Source organism: Xyrauchen texanus, chromosome 3 (assembly GCF_025860055.1).
Source record: "Xyrauchen texanus isolate HMW12.3.18 chromosome 3, RBS_HiC_50CHRs, whole genome shotgun sequence".
Lineage (NCBI taxonomy): Eukaryota > Metazoa > Chordata > Actinopteri > Cypriniformes > Catostomidae > Xyrauchen > Xyrauchen texanus.
The window spans coordinates 19220905-19239591 of NC_068278.1; the positions used below are offsets into that span (position 1 = coordinate 19220905).

The 18687-nt window shown below is 36.6% G+C and overlaps 2 protein-coding genes across 6 annotated transcripts in view; one reads left to right on the plus strand and one right to left on the minus strand.

Moving 5' to 3' along the window:
* fam189a2 (family with sequence similarity 189 member A2) overlaps positions 1 to 13006 on the plus strand; it is a 24495-nt gene extending 11489 nt beyond the window's left edge. For 2 of the 3 annotated variants that reach the window (XM_052103488.1, XM_052103505.1), the window contains exons 7-11: positions 525 to 651; positions 1210 to 1297; positions 2868 to 3017; positions 4709 to 5022; positions 6732 to 13006. In XM_052103488.1, the coding sequence (XP_051959448.1) occupies positions 525 to 651; positions 1210 to 1297; positions 2868 to 3017; positions 4709 to 5022; positions 6732 to 7034 (982 nt within the window). In that variant the 3' untranslated portion in view covers positions 7035 to 13006. The remainder of the gene's footprint in view (positions 1 to 524; positions 652 to 1209; positions 1298 to 2867; positions 3018 to 4708; positions 5023 to 6731) is intronic. The other variant, XM_052103497.1, reaches the window with a different exon arrangement.
* Positions 13007 to 14662: 1656 nt separating this feature from the next.
* The window catches only part of LOC127628507 (amyloid-beta A4 precursor protein-binding family A member 1-like), an 84406-nt gene continuing 80381 nt past the window's right edge, over positions 14663 to 18687 (minus strand). For all 3 annotated transcript variants that reach the window (XM_052105314.1, XM_052105296.1, XM_052105305.1), the window contains 2 exons: positions 18451 to 18591; positions 14663 to 14889 (listed from right to left, as the gene is read on the minus strand). In XM_052105314.1, the coding sequence (XP_051961274.1) occupies positions 14818 to 14889; positions 18451 to 18591 (213 nt within the window). In that variant the 3' untranslated portion in view covers positions 14663 to 14817. The remainder of the gene's footprint in view (positions 14890 to 18450; positions 18592 to 18687) is intronic.

An 18687-nucleotide genomic window follows, 5' to 3' on the forward strand; every position in this document is an offset into this window, starting at 1 on the left:
AACCCTCACAGAAAACTTTCTGCATTTTTACATTTTCATTAAAACATTGTTTAGTATGTTTTTTTAAGCTATTTAAATTATGGGGGCACTAGAAATGTCCTCATAAACCACATTTATAGCATAATACCCTTGTAATTACCAGTTTGTAACCTAAAAAATTGTCCTCGTAAACCATATAAACATGCCCACACACATACACACACACACACACACACGGTTGCTTTTAAAAACTTTAATTAGATCCTTAGATCCTTCAGCATAGAGAAAAAAAGTTACTTCGACTTTAACAAATTATTTAACAGATTTGTTGGTGACTGGCTTCATTTTTGGGTGGCAGCCAAAAAGTTTTTGAAGTTTTCCTTGAAATGCCTGTGGGAATGCACATGTTGCTGTTGTTTCATTAGATGTTCTGGTCAAGCTATAATGAGTTTATTTAGAATTAATTGTTGTTGTTCCTTTATCAAATTGTTTATTGCGTTTGAGTTGTATCTACTTTTACAGTGTAAATGTGTGTGTTTTGGCAGGATGTTTGCTGACATTATGATTTCTCTTCCTCATATATATGGTGCCAGGATTAAAGGAGTGGAGGTGTTCTGTCCTCTAGATCCCCCTCCACCTTATGAAGCTTTAGCTTCACAGCCAACAGCACAGGTATGAAGACCCAGAGGAAGAATTTATTGCTCAAAGGTTTGTCTTTCATAGCTCAGGAGACTACATGGAGTTCTTAGTTATGCTTTATTCAAGCATGTCTCAGGTGTTTCTACTAAAATTCCTTTGAGGCAAACAAAATAGAGTTAATTATTGACATACAGTAGAATTATAGAACTATACAATTAATGTGGATGGCATAGCTCGGAAAATTTGGTCTTGGAAGAATTTGATGAGAAATTAGTTCATTTTGATTGCAGACTTATTCTGAGAGAAACGATTAAGACACTAAAGATATCTCATTTGATTTATGCAATGGTCATATTCATGTGACTGATACACAACATTCATATGATTATTAATTGATGTACAGAATGCCATCTATCAATTATCACGCTTATCTTTTTTCTCTGTTATTAAAGAGTTTTTCATGATAGCATTTCTGCTCTTATTCTGAATAATACCTCGCTGAACACTCATGAATTGACATTGTGATACTATGACATTCTGAGGATTACATTGGCAACAACTCAAATAAAGACCTTTGTATATTCATATCAGGCCCAGAACACTGAGGTGCAAATGACTGATCTGATAGAGGTTCTCACAGAGCACACAGAAACAGAGACAGAGACACTTATCAACCAAGGTATAAACCAGTTGAATTCTCACGTATGGGCTTGTAAAAAAAAGAGCAACAAGAAGTCTATCCAAAAAAATGTGGGTTGCATTTACCTTGTAAATTTAAGTTATACATTTCCTTGGCTCCTCTTTTTAAGTTCAGTGGCCTCTGGTACACTTATAAATATACTCTGATATATTTAATCAAGATGCTCACAGGCATAATGATGTCATCTGTGTATTAAAAGAAGTGCATTTTAGTGGTGTCAGTTTCTTGTCCAGTGTTCACCAGTGGGGAATTTATATTTAGAGCTGTCTGTACTCTCAAACACATTCAAATACGGCATAGTCCTGCACATTTATAAGAATGATCCTTTCCAAATTTGATCCTAGCAAAGGAAAGATGTTTAGGTCCTGTAGTTGACTAAATGAATTCTCAAGGCCAAATTATTTACAGTGTGGTCCACTCAAAGTCTAAGACTACATTGAATTTTCTTTTTAAACCTGGAAATAAAGTTCTAGGATTTTGTTAATTGAAAACAAAAATATGCAATGACGTAAAAATGAAGACATTTTAAAAAAAAATTATATTTCTATGTCATTAATCAAATTGACAATTGACAAATATAACATTGATTATGTGAATTCCTTTGTACAAAAAGTCACATTTGCTCGCTTCCATTGTAGTGCACAAAAATGCAAAGAATCATAATCTTAATTAGTATTTTTGTCTGGTTTTCTAGTTACAATATTTTCTAGTTACAATATGTAAACAAGATACATTTACTTGACAAGCAAAATGGCTAAAGATAGTTTTCAGAGAAATGTATTTAAATTAAGCGAGGTTATGCTTAGAAGAACAAATAAACAAGTTTATTTTTATTATCCCATTAGCTGATTTTTTCAGAATTCTCTGAAAACAAAACTTAATATTTTATGCCATTTTGCTTGTGATGTAAATATATCTTGTTTAAGAATATTTTTACTTTAAAACAAGACAACAATACTAATTCAGTAAAATATATTTTTTGCATTGAAGATGCTCTTTTGAACATTCTCAAATCATACTGGATAACATCGAGCATCAGGTTTTGCACAAATTGTTGAAGTCCATGTTAGCTAAAGTGCATGCTGTCATTAGCCCCTTTCACACATACAGCCTTTTCCAGACAATCTACTGTATTTTTCAGGTTACAGATTGTGTGTGAACAAAACCTTTTTAGAACACCTTGGCAATTTCCCTTAATGAGAAGTTGTATCATAAATTTCCATATTGATGGTATGTTTGAACATCACATGTGGTACATTACCAGTAAATGCAACCCAAAAATGTCCCCGTAATTTACCTGGTTGCATGTGTAAATGGGGCTATAAAAGCTAAATGAGAACTTCTCTTCTGAAAAACAATTCTAAAATTAAAATATATTTTTCATGTACATTTAACTTTTAACTTAAGTTGGTATACTGCTAATATAATTTTTAACAGATGATATTAGATGATATTAGGAATGCTGTGTTTTTAAAATAAAGGTGCATCTGTTGATTTAGGATGTTGTTGACACTTGATTTGAACTAGTTTAAATGCATGTTTTACTCAGACAGGTGCTGTCAGATGGCTATATTGAGCCCCACACCGCCGATACAATCCAGACAGCCTCACACTGCAATTCCCTCCAGCAGAAGACCCCAAAGACTCTGTCTCCGCAGGTCTAACAGCGATCCTGTCCTACTGGATCTGAATGCCAAAGGTAATGGAAGGTATTTTAAATTTTGTTTAGACTTAGGGCTGAATTAATTTCAGTCATGCAAAAGTCATTGACGTCGCAAACACATGACCTTTCTTTGTAAAACAGACTTATTATGAATTGCCCCTTATTCACGAAACTCATCATTTTAACCTCCTGTGACTCTGCATCCACATGTGTGGACATTACATTTTGGCTTAGCTATAGGCTATGCATAATTTACTTTCATTTAAATTGACTGATCTCAGTTCATTAAAGGGTTAAACTTTTGACCCACTGAGTCATGTGACAAAACAACACGGTACAGATCACAGTGGAGTTTGCCTTTGGGAGAAACGGCAACAAATCTACATCTGGTAAGAAACCTCATAACATTTTCACATTAAAACCTGTTTGAAAGTAAAGTCTCTTGTTTCATCCGATATGCCATTTAAAAATATAATCGATTTATTGCAATACGGCACACTGTTAGGCTCATTTTACATAAAATATTCACTGTGCATTATCACACTAAGAATCAATGGATGCATCCAAAAGCTGGAAATGTTGCTTTCAGAGGCTGTATTTGAAAACATGAATAACCAACACTCCTGGAAACATAAGAAAATTTTTTATAGCTTTTTTTTATTTTTATATATAGCAAAATCTATAGCTTGGTATTATTTAAAATGTCACAAAATAGTCCTACTTTGCACATATGTGAACATACATTTTTAGGAAAACTATTTGGTCTAAAAAAATATTTTTTTGCATGTTTATTAGGGGCTACTAGTTAAAAAAAAAAGAGGAATGGAAAATGCACACAGCAGTCATGCTCAGATCTCAGGAGGTGAAAGAGCCACGTTGTGGTAGTCTGCTACATTCTCCACAACCTAGCATTTAAAACTGGATTTGCATCGTGCGTTTTGTTTGCGCCATTACCCGTTGGGTGTAATTCCTTAAATCGGGTGCTAAAACAATGTAGACATGCAAATAAAAAATATGCAATTCCCCTATTAAAGTGCTATGTATTCTACATGAAGATTAATTATACTTTTTTTTAATTATTTTTGCCATACAAGGTAGAAAGAGCAGATACTGACACAATTCCTTTATAATTAGTTTGTGAACTATGGCACCTCTCTAAAGACAGATGGAGGAGGGTTTTTTGGCTTCTTGGTTTGTGTCTCCAGGGCAGAGGGCCGGGTTTGACACTTCTCATTGTAAATCTATAGAGACCCTTTCTGTCAGTGGCTACTTTAAGCACATTTTAAATATAGGTCTCTCTCTCATGGTTACTGTTATGGGATCAGCACAGTTTGGTTTTCAGGCAGACATCTGCAGTGAAGGTCAGTTTACAGGGATCTTAAACTGCCATACATTCAATATTTTCACTCAGAAAATGCTGTCTCTCTCTCTCTCTCTCTCTCTCTCTCTCTCTCTCTCTCTCTCACACTCACACACACACACACACATCTTCAATCATTTTAGGTGTAAATTAACCCTTTAAATCTGTAAAATTGTAATCGTGAGGATGCGACCCACTTTATGCAGAATTAAATAGCTTTTTCTAAGCAACTGATATGACTGGGTCTTGTCAGTCTCATTTGTCTTAAGTACTATTCATTGATTTAGGTGTTACAAAAATTACTAACTACAATTTAAAATAAAACTGCTACATCTTATTTTTATATTGTTTTCCCTCTCCCTTACAGTAATGAGTTGTGAAGCAGCTACACAGACAGAGTTAGGCCCTGGCCCGACTCCTGATTCCGGTTCAGTGACTGGAACAGAGCAAAAAAAGGTAACGTTACGACGAGGGTGTGGCAAACGGAAGCCGCGGCCAAACTCCCTGGTGGACTACCAGAGCTACAGAGACACAAAACTGCTGGTGTCACGTTTTCTGGAGCAGTCCTCCTGCAGCTTGACTCCTGAGGTGCAGGAGCTGGTCAACAACATTAAAACTGTGCTGCGCTCTGATGAGGAACACATGGAGGAGGCGGTTCGCTGTGCCAGCTTCATTGACCAGGCAAGTCATGGGCGAAAACATGCAGAATTACTGAAGATTGTGAGTTTTATAGATGAAGTGTCACTACTGTCACCAAATGGACATGCAAAAATTAATGATACTCCCTCTGTCTGCCATTGGTTGTTCAAACAAATAGTCCCACTGTAAATGCACACCATTGGTTGAGCCAATGTTGCTGTGTTGGGTTGGTTGTTCAAACAAACTGAGCCATGTTGGTAATACCACACAGCCAAAGTGTTTACACTTTTTGGGAAATTATTGTAACATACAAAGGGCGTATTTCAGTTTTTCTCAATTGCCTTTACACTATAATCCATTCCATGAGCCAGATACCATAAACCATTATGTTATTTTCCAAAAGATAGATATATTTCTCAAAACTATAAACACTATAAATCTGTTACCACAAATTCAGCATTTTGCACCATGTAGAAATCATTAATATTCAAAAACCTTCACAATGTCATCACAACCTGAACTCAATTATCACTTAATTCTCACCATGCGAACACTAGTAGGCAAAGTTGTTCACACACCAATCAGATGTAAAAACAAAACAGAGCAAAAAAAACAAGGATCATTAGTGAGTATATTGTCTTTGGAAAAAAATGGATCCCAACAATTCAGAGAGATGTCAGGTTAGAGTAAGACAGAGAGGGAATAGGAGAGTTGGTGTTCGAAGAGGTGACAGTGCAGGGGGCAGAGGTAGATCTTTTTCTATTACCATATTCCCCATTCCTCAAACCCTGAGTTCTTCTCAGCATGGCAGTGGAAAGTATGTCATAGAAATCTCTACCAGTGAGAAAACCTTCTATAAGGAATGGAGCAGACTTGTGAGGACATTGCCTTAGGACAGTTTTAGGGGTGGATAAGGCATACCAGGGTGTATTTGCACCACTGCCTGGACAGGGTTAACACATTGCATGTGATGTTGATGAAGATCTTTGTCATGACAAAGCCCAGCAGCAAGATTCTCAGGAACAATAAATAATACTTTCTTTACAGTATACCAGTTGTTTTATTCCCTTAGCTATTACAGTAAATATATATATTTTTTAATAATTTTACTGTAGGCTACTGTTACTGTACATTCTACATTCCAGTGTAACGTACACTAGTTTTAAAAGCTTAAAGTTTGAAAGTTTTACTGGGCAAACAGTGAGACAGGAAGAAAGAAATAAACATTCAGACAGAAAAAAATGACAGTCATCTGTCTATCTATCTGTCTGTCTGTCTGTCTATCTATCTATAACACAAACACATTTTTTTTAAGATATCTCAGCTCTGTTGATCTAATGCAAGTGAATGGGGTCCAAAATGTTGAAGCTCCAAAAAGCACATAAAGGCAGCCTAAAAGTAATCAAAAAGACTCCAGTGGTTTAATCCATGTCTTATGAAGAAATCCAATCAGTTTTGGGTGAGAACTGGCCAAAATATAACTCATTTTTCACTGTACATCTTGGGATTAAAGTCTCCTGGCGCAATCATGATTTCAAGCTTAAATACTCTATCTAGTGCTTGACGCATTAGCAGATCGCTAGATGGTGCTAGGAAGTGTAATCAAGCTTAAAATCATGATCGACCAAGGAGACTGCTGACGTCAAGATTTATTACATATTTTGGTCTACTCTATTCTGACCCAAAACCGATTGGATCGCTTCAAGCATCGATATGAAAATTATGATGAACTCATTTTCTATTTTCTCCAGGCTATAATAGTTTCAGAGGTCACACCAGCGCAACCCACTCCTCGAGTGCAGGTGCAGACGGAGCTTACTTCCAACACTCTGCCTCTGCGGAAGCGGCCAGGCATCCTTCACCTGCGCAGCTGTGGGGATCTCAGTTCATTTGCATGGGCAGAGCTGCAAGCTGGGCCAGAACGCAAAGCCGGAACCCACACGGCCTCCCATTCTAGAACAAACTCCAGGATGGGATCTAGGGCAGGATCCCGCCGCCAGGAACATGAGCGGCCACACAGCCTTATAGGAATCTTCAGAGAAACTGTCCTTTGAGATAAGGAATGTCTCACAGACTGAATTAGGAGGAGGAAATAGACACTAGCACATCTTGATGCAAGTATAGAGAACACCACAACATGAAGGAAGCTAAGCTTTGTATACAGTACAAGTGATTTTACACAAAAATTAATTATTAATAATTTAATCACCCTCATGTTCTTTCAAACCCGCAATAATTTTAATGTTCTGTGGAATACAAAATTAGCTGACCTCAGTCACCATTCACTTTCATGTATGGAAAAAAAGATACACTGAACCTTACAATTCCCTTTGTGTCCCACAGAAGAAAAAAAGTCATGTTGTTCAGGTTTGGAACGACATGAGGGTGCATAAATGATTTATTATGATATATGATAAATTATAATTTTTGAGGAAACTGGCCCTTTAATTTTTAAAACGTGGCTGTTTGGGATGTATTCACACATTAAATATGTGTTGTTGTTTTTTGGGGGGGGGTTATTTACTAAATTTCTATGTTACTTATTTAAAAATTATAGTGACATTTACATTTATAGGGCCCCTGCAGTGTAGCGTCACACATGAGTGTTTCTGCAACAGCCAGTTACGTTACAAGCTGCCAGATTCAAATTGGCTTTCATGCTGTCACAGGCTGTGCTGGTCAAGATTCTGTCATTTATATTCGCTCAATAATTTCCTCATACAGTCTTTTAAACCACATAATAAGTTTACTTCATATACTGTACATACGTCCAACTCATCACTAAAGTGCCACAATAAAAAGTTTACAGCTCAGTCAATACATCAAAAGCAATCGTCCTCCGATGCGTGCTGCCATTTGTTTACATTAGTAGCAGTTGCCATTCGTCAAACAAACAGCTACTCAAAGAGTCGTTTCAAGCACATAATATGTTTATTTTATGTAACAAACAGCCTAATTGTCACCAAAGTACTACGATAACAGTTTAAAACTCATATACTCCCAGTGAAAACATGCTGATCGAGCGTGATTATTCGATGCATGCAGTCAAGTCTGTTTACATTAGCGCTTCTCACACACAGGCACACACAATGTCTGAGATGTCAAAAAGTGCATTGGCAAACCAGACTGCTGATATTATTTGTTCATTTGTTTTTTACAGCTAAAAAAATTAAATAAATAGAACAAATACAGTACATCAGACAAAACGATTTGTTCACGTTTACTATATTATATACAGTATTTTAGTTTATGACAAGAAAATAAAAATATTCCTCTACACTCTGCCCACATCTACCGGCTGTGCAGTCACATGCAAAAATAACTCACTGTATGTATGGCCTTATTTACCTTAATGTGCTATGGAGAAATATTGATCGCTGATTAAATCAGCATATTGTGAGAATTTTATGTATTTTTTTATTTTCATTTGACTGTTCTTCCAATTGTGTCCTTTAAATGTCTGCTATGCATTATTACTGAATTTGAGATGGCTTATCTGCAAATGCAACTCACCCAAGATTTAATATTGTTTTTAATGTGTTTTTTTTTTCAATTGGTTACATTCTTTTCTTAATATTGGGTACCCGTTTGCAACATGCATCTTCCTTGACACATCTGTTAATTTCTCTTTCAAAATTCACTAAAAACAAAACACTTCATACATGTCTCACAATCAGCCTATTCTACCATAACACAGCAAACATCCTCACCCAGCAAACACAGTTTGTCATTCACAACATTTAATACTGGTAACATATGATGTGTAATTTAATTTGTAATTTTTTGGCCAAACAACTTGGAATTTAAAGCTACACTCTAAATAAGTAATTTGTTCTAAAGACATTAATTGTAGTTTTGCAATATATGTAGGGAATCATGACCACTCACATTAAAATGAAGACTCATTTACATTAGTAACCTTATAAAAGCTGTTTTATTCTACATGGAGAGGGTCTGCACATGGGGGCTGCCATGTTAGAATCACATGACCAGCCGAATATTACTCGCTTAATCTCAGTAACTGTCCTGTTATTTGACACTTTCACTCATTGATTCAATTAATCATGGCTGACTATGAATACAAAATGTCTACAATGCCATCTGAAACTTGAAAATATTGATTTTAAATGATGCTGCATCCAAGACGCTCAGTGTAAGTCCAAGATGACACAAAGACAGAAGTTACTGAGTGCACCTTTAACAAACATTTACTAACATACACGGGATGATTCAGGATGCACTGCAGTCGAAGTTATATAAACAAAATACAAATGTGATGATTCAGTATGGTCTTTTCTGAATAGAGTTGGCCAACACTGTCAACACACACACACAAAGCCTAAATACTCAATTCAAAAGTGTAATTACTTGAAGTGCTAGTCAAAGTGGTCCTCTGCTTTTAGCCACAATTTATCATCTACATCACATCAAATGTTTTCTATGGCAATAAACCTTGGGAAGACTCCTCGCCTTGGGTCTTCCTCTCATTTGTCATCCATCCATTTTCTATAACCACTAAGCCTATTTAGGGTAGTGCTGGAGTCTATACCAGCTGCCCTGGGTCCAAGGTGGGAAACCACCTGCATGTCTTTAGACTGTGGGGGACACCGGAGCACCCAGAGGACACCTGCGTGAACAAGGGGAGAACATACAAACTCCAAACAGAAAGGTCCAGGTTTAGCCAGGACTCGAACCAGTGACCTTGCTGTGAGGCGACAGTGCAACCCACTGAGTCTAGTTGTCACCCCTCTCATTTGCCTTGCACCTGGAATATGCACTCCTCTTTTCCTTCCATGCACTACCAATATATCTGCTCTGTCAGCCACGTTAGCATAACACAATCATTACAAAGTTGACCCCTTTTTTACAGTATACAGGTGGTCACATCATTGATAAGTCATCAGGTAAAAGAGAAGGCATCTGGTTTTATCTCGTTTAACTAATTGTTTTAATTTTGAATATTCTTCAATATGAAATTATGGTAGAAATAACAGATATTGCAGTCTAATTCAGTTTCTTTTTCTGTTTTAAACACAAATGTAGCCGTTTTCAAAACAGTATGTAGAACTTTGCAAAATTAGCCATAGATTCACAGAGTTTATCAAATGGTTGAGTTTGAGTGAGAGAAAGTTTGAAAGATTTGAATGCATTTTGTACCAATCCGTTGGCAAGAGGATTGGCATATTGTCTGTTGTACACAACAACAACCATTTTGAAAGAAATTATGTAATGAACCTTTTTAAAAGAGATTCATGCTGATATTTGCTGTGAGAGGGATTAAAGAGACAATCTAGGGTTATACGCTCTCAGTAGTTCATTTAATGTTGTAAATACTGTTACAAACATCCCTGCTATATGTCTATATCACAGAAAAGCTAGCAAATAAATAAACATTGCTATTGCTTTACAGAAAGTTTGTATTTTTACTTCAGACATTGACAAACATATAATTGTAATTACATTCAGAGCAAGTGCATTATACAGTATAAATATTAATCAAACCCACAATTTCTTTCCTACTTCAAAGCGAACCACAATTTGCTGAGGCCTTGTATTCTACAGTCTTGAGGTGGCAATCTCCATTTAACCCATTCTATACTCTGCACACCCTGTTTTACATATTTACATTGATAATTCGTACTTGGTGTTATTTCATTAACACATTAAGCCACTTGTTTTGTTTCTCCAACAGTACACATCCATCACTCATTAAAGCTTCCAATTGATTCAGAGTTGGGCAGAGACTGCCCTGTACTTTATAGTGCAGAAGTCTGGGACACTTTAGTTATATTAGGGCGTAGAATTGACACATTGCTCTTACAGCTCAAAAAACTTTCGATGTCTTAACTGTTCACGTGTGATTAGTAAATTTGATTTATTGTTTACTGAGATTTTTTAGCATATGGGAAACTCCATGGCTATAGTGAACCAAAACATTATGGCAAAAATTGCAGTATTATCAGCCTGCACAAGTCATTCAGGAATACATGATGCCCCTTAAGATAGTATAACAGGTGTCAAAGACTTTTGCACAATTCACTTTCATTATTGTACACATGGTATATACTCAATGGATATACAGTATATATTATGCTATATGTAAATAAATATATATGATGAAAATGTCTAGCTCAGAGGTCTTCCTGGAGACCTACAGCACTGCATATTTTGGACGTCGCCCTTATGTAACACACCTGGTTCAAAACATCAGCTAATTAGCAGAGGCTCCATGACCTAAACGGAGTTTGCCAGGTAAGGGAGACTAACACAATGTGCGGTGTTGTGGGTCCTCAGAAACCGAGTTGAAGACCTCTGGTCTAGCAGGTTTTTATTTTATAATGGAATCAAATGTAATCACACTTCACACTCACTACAAGAATAAATAGCAATGCATACCAAATGACAAAAAAAGACCATGCTTCACATTAAGCAAAAACAAAATGAAACACGAGTCCCTCTCTGTGTTAAAATAATACAGAGTTAACGAGGTCAGAATGTGTTTTTAGGGTGAAACTCAACAGTTTATGCAATATGTATTCAAGAAGTACCTCTTATTTCAACTACAGGAAGCTTGTGACCAATACAGAGGCAAGGTGGCATCATTTAAAGAGCCATAATCCCATCAATACAGCCACTACATAGTAATAACATTGATCACAATATTTATTTTATCAGTACAGATTTAACACTGCGTTAATGTCAACATATTGTGACCATCTATATTGCTATATCATTCGTTTGATGACAAAAGTTACCTTCGCAAATAAGAGTTTCATTAGTGTGTATGAGGAATTCCAGGTAGCACACACATATGCAAGCAAGAAAAAGGGGGAAGGAAGATTTTTCCTTTGCTTTTGCATTCAGCTTCTCGTTAGACATGTTCTGTTACTCAGATCTCTTTAGATATAAAATCACATTTATAGTATAATATGTACCAGACTTACAGTCTGTCTCTAATAGGTAGTAATGGGGATGCGCCAAAGAATGCTCTGGGTCAAACACTGGTCAGTTCTTGCACAAATTATGCCACAAATATGGAAAAGGTTCGTGCCTGGCTGCAGACTCTATAATGAAATCTGTGTTGCATTGGTTCACGTTGAGATACTCTCTTTAAAGTAGTATACTGGATCTGTATCTAAAGCAGAGTTAAACATACTAAATCCCCTGGAAAATCCACCTCAAAATGCAGCAGACTGAGAGTTAATACAGTTTTGTGAAGACACATTCTGTTCTTAAGTAATTCGTGGAAAAGTAGCACACATGAATTAATCATTAAGTTGATAAAAAAAAAGACTCAAATTCATAATGTATGATGAGGTATAAAAAAATAAAGAAAACAAAAGATAAATGACCATCCTGAAAATGTTAACAAAAGATATATATCCCCTTGTGTTTCTTTACATGATGGTAATCAAGTATAAATAGTTTAAAATACAATTCTGCCAATATGAACATATTTAATTTTCTGTAATATTATTTTACATACAGATGATAATGAAGGAGGTTTTCTGTGCATATAAAATGGAATGCAATAATTTACAACAACAACAACAAATATTGCACATTAATGTCAAACAATAAACTTTTTTTTTTAAAAAGCAGTAAAAACAACAAATATTATGATTAATTTTTTAAGAATGCATTCTACCTATTAAAGGGATAGTTCACCCAAAAATGTAAATTCTTTCATCATTTACTCACCCTCATTGCCATCCTAGATGTGTATGACGTTTTTTTCTTCTGATCACAAACAAAGATTTTTTGAAGAGTATCTCAGCTCTGTAGGTCCATACAATGCAAGTGAATGGTGACCAGAAATTTGAAACTCCAAAATCACATAAAGGCACCATAAAATGAATCCATACGACTCCAGTGGTTAAATCCATATCTTTAGAAGCAATATGATAGGTGTGGGTGAGAAACAGATCAATATACCACTTTTAATTTCACATTATTTATGCATATCCCCACCTACTTGGCAGGGAGGAGAATTTATAGTAAAAAAAAATACTTAAATATTGATCTGTTTCTCACCCACACTGATCATATCGCTTCTATAGATATATAGATTTAACCACTGGAGTCATATGGATTATTTTTAAGCAGCCTTTGTGTGGTTTTTGGGGCTTCAACATTTTGGTACCCATTAATTTGCATTGGATTGACCTACAGAGCTGAGAGATTTTCTTCTAAACATCTTTGTTTGTGTTCTGCAGAAGAAAGTCACACATTGGGGATGGCATGAGGGAGAGTAAATGATGAGAGAAGTTTCATTTTTGGGTGACCTATTCCTTTAACTGACCGTAATAAGTGTGTTTTTTTTATTATTATTTAAAGAGGTTCACTTGTTATGCACAAAATGTTCTTAACAGTGTTCCACACAAGGAGAGTAAATTATTCAGAGATCTTCACACACTCTAAAATGTTATTTCAGTTCAGCACTTTAAAGAATGAAATTTCCAAAATATGGCATCATCATTCTGTGAGGCATTTCATCCACTTTGTATATGTACTATAGTATTCATATACTATCAGATAAACTATATGAATATTGTAATTATGTGTATTTGCATGGAAAAGTTTGTAACTGTCCTTAAGAATGGATTTTCACAGGACAAAGATTAAAACTTGTTTGGTCACTTTCTTTACTACTGTCTTCAAGAAATATATTCAGATGCATATATACTTGTTTATATGGGGCGGCTGTGGTCGCAGGATTGGTGGTTCGAATCCCGGCCCACACGACTCCACATGCCGAAGTGTCCTTGGGCAAGACACTGAACCCCAAGTTGCTCCCAATGGCAGGCTAGTGCCTTACATAGCAGCTCTGCCGCCATTGGTGTATGAATGTGTGTGTGAATGGGTGAATGAGTCAACAGTGTAAAGCACTTTAAATACTGTTAAGGTTAAAAAGGCGCTATATAAGTGCAGACCATTTACCATTTAAATTTTGACATCCATCCAGTTGTTGTTGCCCAGCATTTAACAAGTTGTCTGTGAAATGTGAAATGTACCTCAAAATTGTTCACCCCAATTCATGATTAAAATGATCAGATCCACAGGGGAATGACAACGCAGTACACAGTAAAAAGTGGTAAACTGCAATTGTAACCAAAAATGTAAATATTTTTTAATGTTTCAGTGTACTTGATTAATTTAAATACCAGGGAATCGGCACCCTCCATCAAATAATGAATTGACACATAGTCCTCGAAAACTGAAAAACACGTCATGATGCTCCTGAGTACATTCCTGGATGATTGAGAATCTCCATAAACATATTTTCATTCTCCATATTTCTCAACATCTGCCCTTAAAAATGGCAGCTGAATCTAACACACCTGATGTATTCAAATAAATAACAGCAAAAATGTATGGTAAGGCAAACATTTTACACATCTAATGGTCACACCTCACTATCTCACAGCTGTACTTTTTGTCACCCATAAAACTGTTGTGTTTTGAATAGAGGATGAGTAGGAATTTGGTTTTAATATGTATTTTGAAGGACACCATTTCCAGCGGTAGGTCTTTTAAAATCTTCCTCGCGCTCTCTCTCCGTTTCCTTCCACCCTGTCTTTCACTTTTACCAACCAAGCTGAGGGCACACAGAGAGAGGTATTACACAGCACAGTGTACTCACTCACAGTAACAGAAAAGAGGTGATGAGATCATGGGGGGTTGGAGTGAAGAAGAACTGAAGCTTCATGGAGAGTCATGTTTAGCAGAGCTTCAGTGGATTCAATCACAGCAGTCCACAGGGCTGAGAGTTTCACATCAACATTAAGGTTATATCTGGTGACAGCAGTGCCGGGGGCTTGAGAAAGCGTTGAATCTTTAGATGTAAACGGGTTGCTCCTGGGCTGTTAACAAGCGGTACATGGCAGCCGGCATAGTCTTCATGTGAATCTGTTCAGAGAGAATCAGAATCAAATTTTTTAAAGCAATTCAAGTCTTCGTAGAAGCTATTGGTGGATTCAAGTCATCCAGGGAAGTTTGTTCTTATGAGGTCATAAATCTTAAATACGATAAGTGGTTTTCTGACTAAAAGGCAGGGAGCTTTTTTTTTTAAAAACAAATGCAACAAAATAAAGAGCAAAGCCACACATCAGTAGTGTATTTAATGATTTATCTACCTATTTGATCATTTTTGTGCGGCCACATATAATGATGGGAAACATAGTTTTGTTGCTTGCTGCTGAATTAACCAGCTAAATTTTCGTGAAATTTTTATTGTTATTCTTTATTAACAGTACAAAAAGTAAGTGCATACAAATTAAAGTGCACATTCAAAATCCTCAAGTAAAACTGAATTATTACCAAAACCAATTTACTTCCGCCATGACTCTTAAATCGACACACCCCCAAATCGGAAAGACCACTCCAGCCAATCAGCAACAGGGGGTGATTCTTGTGCGTTCACAGGATGGGGGGTGGGGGCAGAGCGCAAGGGAAATTAATTAGAAGAACAACGGCAAATCTGGCTGATGCAAACTTTCTAAACTCCAAGGAGGACAAATGGCTGAGAAACAGACCAAGAGAAAAAGATCAGATGAATATTAACTAAAAAAGAAGGATTATGATAAGTCGAGGGCTAGGAGCCGTGCCAACATCGGCGAGGCTTTTCAGTGTTGGAGAGACATAAGATAAAGGTAAAAGCTTGAAGACGTTTGCAGAAGTTGCTCTTTTTTTTGATCGAAAGGTGGGTAACATAAATTTTGCTATGTTTCACTGAACCCATATATGCTGTTGCTGTGATGTTAGATTTAGTAGCAGGAGAGTTGTGAAAGTTTTACGTGCTCCAGACAGTCTCGTGTGCATGAATATGGGGGTGGGGGTGGAGCTTCCAAAGGAGCACTGAAGGGAGGGGTGTGTTTGTTTTGGCAGTTGAGTTTGAATATCAACAGTGTTTTACAGGAATCACTGAGTGCACATTTAAGCCCCATATACACATGCAGCGACTTCCAGCATCAAAGCGACTAGATCTCATTCATTTTCAATTAGATCTGCCGACTTCTGGCAACACAAGATACAGTGACATTTGGCAACCAGATGTGGGCGTGTCTAGCGACATAGGAAAGTTCAGAAGAGTTTAACTTTATGCAACTGAGGAGTGACTTTCGGGAGTGACAACCAATAGGAGTGAAGAGGGTGTCAGTGGAGGTCACATCATCCGTCTCCTTTGAGATAATGTCGAGTGCAGGCAAAAAAAAGAGAAGTTTCTGTGAGCAATTTACTATAACTGTTCTTTATGATTTTTCTGTAACCACATCCATGGATATAATAAAAAATTATGTGTTGATAAGAAATTGTCGGCAGTCTGAGTGAGTTTGATTTGTACATTGATAGATTGTTCATATTATTAATGATATGATGCAATGAGCTTTGCTGCAGTTCATATAAAAACACTCTCCCTTACAGAGAGTGTATTTTCAGGGACAAGAAAATGGATTCCTCCTCAAATTAGAATGAAATCTTAGTTTTATTGGCATTATGTCTTATTTGTAAGATTTTTTCAATAGATATAGCAGACGTGCAGATCATGCATCATATTACGAGTCTTCTGAAGGGAATGTACTGTATAAGTTTGGTGAGAAACAACCTCTAAAAGTAACTTTTCTGTGAAAATCTTGATGTTCGTTCCATGTTCATGAGAGCATGTGAAAAGATCATTCATAGAGTCACGTGTGGTCATGCGAGAACTTGCGCTATTAAGTGCTAAAAAAAAACAATACAATCTACTATGGACATGGAGATTTTCACAGAAAAATGACTTTTACCCAAAAAACCTAACATGTACCTTAGAATATGATGCACTAGTAGAATGGACTAATTTTATGATACTTTTGGGTCTTAGTTAAGCTTTAAAGTGAGGCACAATCCACTGCCATATTGATTAATATTTCTCCTTTTGTGTTTTGCATGAGACAAAGTCATATGGGTTTTGAACAACGTGATGTTGTTGTATGATCATGAGTATGATCATGAGTAAATTATGACAGAATTTTCATTTTTTGGGATAACAATTCCTTTAAAGATTTACATATACTTCTGTTTGATATGCCAACTTATTATAGCCACTGTTACCAGGCATGCTTGCTTTGTTCTTTATTTTGCAAGAACATTTTGAGGAGAATTAAAGCTATAGTTCAACCAAACATAAAAATTCTCTCATCATTTACTCACCCTCATGACATCCCAGATGTGTATGATTTTCTTTCTTCTGCTGAAGACAAACGAAGATTTTTAGAAGAATATTTCAGCTCTGTAGGTCCTTTTAATGCAAGTGAATGGTGGCTAGAACTTTGAAGTTCCAAATATCACATAAAGGCAGCATAAAAGTAATGACTCCAGTGGTTTAATCCATGACTTCTGAAGTGATATGATAAGTGTAGGTGAGAAACAGATCAATATTTAAGTCCTTTTTATTATATAAATCTCCACTTTCACATTCTGAATGTGAAGGTGAAGATTTATAGTAAAAAAGGACTGACATATTGATCTGTTTCTCACCCAAAGTGATTGTGGCAGGGCGGAGTGCAGGGCCGGGTCGTGATCGTACACACCCGGTCCCGTATTAGGCTAATCAAGCCTCCCAGAGGGATAAAGATGGACTGCAGGGGATCGTGCGGTAGAGAGAGATAGTTTACGGACATGTCCGTCATGTGTGTGTTTGTCTTTTGTTTAAGTTTTATATTAAACTATTATTTATATTGACAAGCCGGTTCTCGCCTCCTCCTTTCCATGGATCCCTTTACACTGGTGCCAAAACCCGGGAAGGAGGAGGCGAGAACCGGCTTGTCAATATAAACAATAGTTTAATATAAAACTTAAACAAAAGACAAACACACACACACGACGGACATGTCCGTAAACTATCTCTCTCTCCCGCACGATCCCCTGCAGTCGACCTTTATCCCTCTCGGGAGGCTTGATTAGCCTAATACGGGACCGGGTGTGTACGATCACGACCCGGCCCCACCCTGCCACAGTGATTTCATCGATTCAGGAGACATATGGTAAATTAAACCATTGGAGTGTACAGATTACTTTTATGCCGCCTTTATGTGATTTTTGGAGCTTCTGTTCACCATTTACTTGCTTTGTATGAACCTACAGAGCTGAGATATTTTTCTAAAAATCTTCGTTTGTTTTTTGCAGAAGAAAGAAAATCATACACATTTCTGATGGCATGGGGGTGGGTAAATGATGAGCATTTTTGGGTGAACTATCCCAATATTGAATTAAAGCAGAGATTCAGTATTTTGCTGTCATCAAGAACAAAGCCACACAAGGATCCATTCTGACTTCATGAGTGTTGTCATAGGATTTTTTTTTTTCTCAATACAAGGATGTAAACAGCTCTGAATAGAATCACAGAATTGTCATCTCGTACTTCCGACATTATGTGAATGCAGCGTTATTTGCCAAGTGTGTGAGTATCCGCTTGACCACGTTACTCAGACTTACCTCACCAACTGCACTTGACAGAATGTGTACAATCTTCTCATGAGGAGTAGCCACAACACTCTGGCTATTGATTTCAATGATCCGGTGGCCGACACGGACCCCGCCGCGCTCTGCTATCCCTCCTCTCATAAGACTACAGATCTGGAGAGCAAAAAATAAAATTTAATTTTTGTTAAACTTTACTTGTGACTTACATTCAAATTCAGACACTATTAAAAAGACTTTGCAACACTAAAT